Source organism: Neltuma alba, unplaced genomic scaffold (genome assembly GCF_004799145.2).
Source record: "Neltuma alba isolate B1F8T4 unplaced genomic scaffold, ASM479914v2 tig00011083_pilon, whole genome shotgun sequence".
NCBI lineage: Eukaryota > Viridiplantae > Streptophyta > Magnoliopsida > Fabales > Fabaceae > Neltuma > Neltuma alba.
Window position 1 is genome coordinate 236,492 of NW_021635824.1, and position 5,724 is coordinate 242,215.

The 5,724-nt window shown below is 33.8% G+C and overlaps 1 protein-coding gene across 1 annotated transcript; it reads right to left on the bottom strand.

The window, feature by feature from the left end:
• Nucleotides 1-3,154: 3,154 nt before the first annotated feature.
• Nucleotides 3,155-5,242, bottom strand: LOC114761119 (protein DETOXIFICATION 49-like). Its single transcript, XM_028950439.1, has one exon. The coding sequence runs from the start codon at nucleotides 5,140-5,142 to the stop codon at nucleotides 3,595-3,597; it is 1,548 nt and encodes a 515-aa protein (XP_028806272.1). The 5' UTR covers nucleotides 5,143-5,242; the 3' UTR covers nucleotides 3,155-3,594.
• Nucleotides 5,243-5,724: the final 482 nt, after the last annotated feature.

Sequence of the window (5,724 nt, forward strand, 5' to 3'; positions counted from 1 at the left end):
TGCATAAATAATTCCTTTCTTTGTCATCTCCACTAATGTTCCCATCCATCTCTTCTATAAAATTTAAAATTTAATCAATTCAAAAAATATTAACTAAGCAAAAAAAATTGGAAAAATGACCAAAAAAGTTAGAAATTTGTAATTGTGAAATAAGAAATGTCAACAAAAATTTATTGTTATTTTTAAATTCAATATTGTCGATACCAAATAAACTATTGTTACTAAACCTGATTTGAGATTTAATAATTTTCAGCTTCCTTTTTTTTTGTCATTCTCCCAAAATTTTTTTAACTAAAAATAATATAAATATTCTATTATTATTGGTAATGTCAACAAAAGTTTATTCAATTAATTAATGATAATATGACTCACTTTTAGTGGAGATTTGAATCCGACTAGTAATATAATAATTTTATTGGTAGATAATTTATAGATATTTTTCAAGTAATTTTTTAGGGAGCATATTCCATGCTCATCATAATGATGTGCATAGAGTGCTCATTGTAATTTGGATCATCTAAATTAATTTTGGATGGTCTAGATTGAATTCAAATCTTTTATATACTTTAATTAATTTTTTGTTTTAATTGATACATAATTTAAAATAAAGATAATTTTATAACTAATATTTCTTCAAAAATAAGGTTATTATTAAAAATATTGCATATTAAATCAGATCGAACCATTCATGAGTACACGGTGCTCGTTATTGTGATGAGTGCCAAATGAGAACTTTTTTTGCAAGGGAATAGGCCTATTTCAATGCATAATGGACATATATCTCAACTCACTTAGATTCTCTTATAAAATTTTATTGTTAATGTTATAGTAAATATTATATAATTTAATTTTTACGGATAAAAAAATTATATTCGTCCTTGCTCCAATAATAAGAGAACCCGAAGTATTATTGCCCCACCAAAAGTTTGCGCACAGTGTTGAACATCATCTCGTCAAGTCTATTCACATTCGTAGTCAAAACCCATAATATTATCCATGGAAGCTCCGAGCATCACACAAAGTCCCCTTTATTTTTTTTTAATTTTGAAAATCAAAATTAACAAAAGAGATCCCGCTTTTTATTATGTTTAAATTTATAAAACTAATTCATTAGTCCTGATGATTTTACTTGATTTTTAATTAATTTCCCATAATTCTTATTGGTTCCTTATAGTTTTATTAACTATAAACATTTTCTTATACTCAGGCAATGTAGATGTTGATTAAGCAATATGTAAGTCGTTACAAAATTAAAAAAAATGAAATCAGATTTATTAAAAATTAAAAAATGGAATAAAATTTATTTATTATGAACATAAAAATAAAAAATATTATGTTCATAACTATCTACTTACATCTATATATAATTTGGATTTAGTTTATTTTAATTTTATGTAGATTCATATGACAAAATTAATCTAAGTATATGTTAAGTGAGAATTATGTCATCAACTACTAATTTAGTTTATCTTGCAAAATAACAAATTATAAATATTATAACTAATAACTATATTATAAAGATCAAATAAAAAGAAAAAAAATCCAATGACTTCATTTAAAATGAAGTGAAATTATAGGGACTTACATGCTAATTTTCCTTAAATTTTATAACTCAATATGCTTCTCCTTCAGACAACCCTACACATTGAATGGAGTTCCTCAAAACAACCGAGCTTGTGTACATGTGGGTTCATTTATATTGTAATTCTACATGTATTTTGATCTCCATCAAATTGTTGAAAACATTACTTCCTTGGTCCCTTCTCATAAGAAACAATTACCAAAATCATGTGGTTTAGAATGTTAGTTAAGTTTGGTTAACACAATAAATGTTTAAGATATATACATATTTTTTTCAAAGAGAGTAAATAAGAGATAATAAGTGAAAATTTATTACAGAGAAATAATAAGTGGCATATATTCAATGAAGGTAAAAGTTTAAAAAAAAACTAGTTTAAAATTTTAAACAAAAAGAATTTATTTATTATAATTAGGAACATTATTATGAGAGAGATTGGTTCTTATAAAAAAAAAAAAGGATGAGTACATTCTAATGCAGATTTTTGTGGGAATACAATGACAGAGAGATTTTTTTCTTGGAAAGATATTTTTATGGTCATGAATTATTATATTGAGTAACGATAATGTTAATAAAATTGTAATTAATATCACACCATTCGTCCATTGTTGGTGCCTTTGCATTATCCACTTCGAAATGAGAATGAAAATTGATAGCCACTTGTGTAAATATGCCAAGAGCCATTTCTTTCAATTATAGCCAAATCAAATACACCAAGAAGCAAACCATTTTCATTTAATTAATGTGCCAACAACGCGTGAGAATGGACTAAACATCTCAATGTATTATGTCATCAATACTAATGCCATTTCTGAGACATAATTAGCTTAATTCCAATGACATAATTTAAAGTTACACAATAACCCCAAAAGTGGCTTCTTCTATGCGTGAACAATGGAGTGATTGAAAACATTTCAAACTCATCAAAATATGGTTGCTTTTGCCAAACTGAGGTTTTGGCATGAAGAACATGTTCTCCCAACAAATGAGTTCTTGTAAGCATAAAAATTCATATATAAAAGTACATTTGAGCTTGTCTCAAAATACAATTACTTCTATCAAAATGTGATTTTGTCACAGAGAGCATATTTCTTCAAAAAGTGTAAAAAGATGGCTTTTTCTATGTATGAAAAAGAAAGTATTTGAAAACATGATCAAACTTGTCAACACAAGGTCACTTTTGCGAGAAAACACAGTTTTGATACAAAGAACATGCGTATTAAATACCTTCTAAGAGGGGGGGGGGACTAACTAGAGCTAAATTGATAGGAAGTTATATTATCTTAATCATTAGTCTTAGAGTTTGGGTTTTAAACATGCAACTATGTTAAAATTTACTTGATAGAGTTTCGCAACTCCTTGATTTTACTAATTTTGATGAGATCAATCTAAGTTTGGTCTTGAGTCTTGAGACCCTTTCTAATATCGTTAGTTTTTTTCTTCCAAATTTATTGAGTGCTACTTGAAACAGAGCACACGAACATGGGGAAGCTTGTCCATGATCTAAATCTAATCGGAGCTTATTGATTACTTCTTTTTAAACAACAGAACAAAGGGTGACAAAGACCGAACGAATCAATGGTAGTTAGGATTATGATGTAACTGGTTTCCCCCTTGATATAAAAGCCGAAAAGGAGGGGAAAACAAGAAACAGAAAAACAGAGGATCAACTTGAGGTTACAGCAACAATGGTTACTCCTTGGAAATTAATACAAGTTGCTACTTCCTATGAGATTCAACGCTTTGTAAAATGTAGTATTTGAATTTCACAGGAACTAGCATTTGTCCTTGGAATAGGCGCGCCGCTAGGGAAATTCCCCAACTACCCCTCTACCAAAAATAAAAAATTAAAATTAAAATAAGTCTTCGGCCCTTTCTGCTCTATCTACTACCCTATACAGCAAAAGACAAAGTCTCCAAAGATTTTTTTTCTCTTTTTTTTTTTGGGGGTTTTCCTGGGTTTAGTAAAGGAAATTAGTTAATTCCACGATTGCTTATTTTCTGCATCTGAATCATCAGCCTGAAGAATCTTGCTGGCTTTCTTCATCTTTGGGCATCTTCTCTGTCTCGACCACAGCCTCCCCTGTTCCTGTGAGTCTCTTCGCCCTTTGGGCCTCTAGTTCCCAATCCGTTCGGCTCAGAACCACAAGCATCGTCACTGCGCACGAGCCTTGGGCAGCCAGAAGGCCTAACCAGAGACCTTTAAAATCAAACCCAGAGAAGAAAGCCAGAGCTATGGCCACAGGCATTCCCACAAGGTAGAAACATCCCAAGTTTATGTGAGCACCAACCTTTGGCCTCGCTGTGCCTCTCAGAACTCCACATCCTGTCGTTTGCGGGCAATTTCCCAGTTCACAGAGGCCTATTATAGGTAAAACCATGGAGGTTAGGGTTATAATTTCTTTGTCCCTAGTGAACATACTGGCCCACACGTTCCTCACCATTACAGAAAAAGCCAGAGCAGAGAGGCCCAAGACGAAGCTGCAAGAGAGACCCGCAATAGCAGAGAGCTTTGCTTTAGTTGACTCTTGAGCGCCAACCTTGTTTCCAACTCTGGTTGAAACACTGAAACTTATGGAAGATGGGAAAATGTAGAGAAGAGACGTGGTTTGGATCAAAATGCCCATGGAAGCTACGGTGGCTCTAGGATTCAGAAGCAACCCACAGAGCAAAATCATGATCTCGTACCACCACCACTCGAGGCAGACTGAAATGCAGCTAGGAACCGCCAGATTGAGAAGTTTCCTCCATTGCGTGAAACACTCGAAGGAAAAACCTCCCCAGGTCTTCTTATGCGTCCCTGAGAAAATGATGTACAGGATTAAAGAAGCCACGAGGTTGAAGTTAGTCCAAACCCCACCAAGAGCAACGCCTTTGATTCCCAGATTAAGGTGAGAAACGAGGAAGAAATTGATGGGTACATGAAGCACAACAGATAAAATGGCACAGAGCGTTAGAGGCAGAGTAATGGATTGACTTCGAAGGTAAATCCGTAATGGGTGTAAAAGCGATTGAGCCAAGAGGTCAGGGATAGAATAAACAAGATAGGATTGGGCTTGTGTGGCTATGGCTTCATCCTGACCACAAAACAGAAGAATTTTCTTCATATATATCCAAAGCAGAGATATGGGGATACAGGTGAAAAGTAGAAGAAGAATCGTTCTCTGTAAACAGAGACCGAGCATGGTGAATCTCTTAGCCCCAAAAGCTTGTCCACAAATGGGTTCCATTCCGGCGGCGAGACCGGAGAGAATGGAGTAACCAGTAATGTTGGCGAACCCGACGGCGAGGGAGCCCCCGGCCAAAGCCAGCTCACTGAGGCGGCCGAGGAAGAGCATGGAGATCATAGAACGACAATAGAGAAGAAGACCGGTGAGGATCATAGGCAGAGCAATCTTGCCAATAGAGACAACCTCTTTGAAGGCATCAGAGAGATCGATTTGATTCACAGGTTTGAGGATCAATGGTTCTGACATATCTGGTTCTGGGTGTTTAAGGTAACCGGAATTTGGATCATTGCATTTGCAGGGAAGAAGATCATCAGGAGATTGAAGCTGACACATGATTTGAGTTTTCTAAGTTGTTTGTGTCTGTGTTACGTTGAGGGAGGGAGAGAGGGAGAGAGTCTGAAGAAAGAAACAGAGGGAGAGAGAATTAAGGAAGGTGCTGCGGGGGTGTTGTGGGGGGGTTGTGTGTAGGGGTAGCATAGGGCACTTTTATAGAGGATTTGTATTGCAAAAAAATAAAAAGAAAAAGAAAAAAAGTGTGAATTTGTATCAGTATGCACAGATCCCGCCTCTCAACAGAATAACTTATATAAATCATATCAAATTAAAAGCCAAATATTAAACTTTAAATTCAGAACTAGAATATTACATTTATTTATTTATACAAAGATAGATATAAATACAAAACCGTAGATAATTTGTTTTTGTAAAGAAACTAAAAATTCGTTTGATGTTGTTGACTAGGAATCACTTGAAACTCAAATATGTGACCGGCCTAATATTATATAGAATGCTATTAGATAATGAAAGGGTGCGAACATATATATATATATATATATATGTATGTATATATGTATCCACTATGGAGCTTATGGGAAGAGTAGAAGACACATAGGAAGAGAGGAATAGTAGTACTAT

Coding starts and splice junctions, on each gene's coding strand:
- LOC114761119 (XM_028950439.1), bottom strand. CDS start 5,142: ATGTGTCAGCTTCAATCTCCTGATGATCTTCTTCCCTGCAAATGCAAT.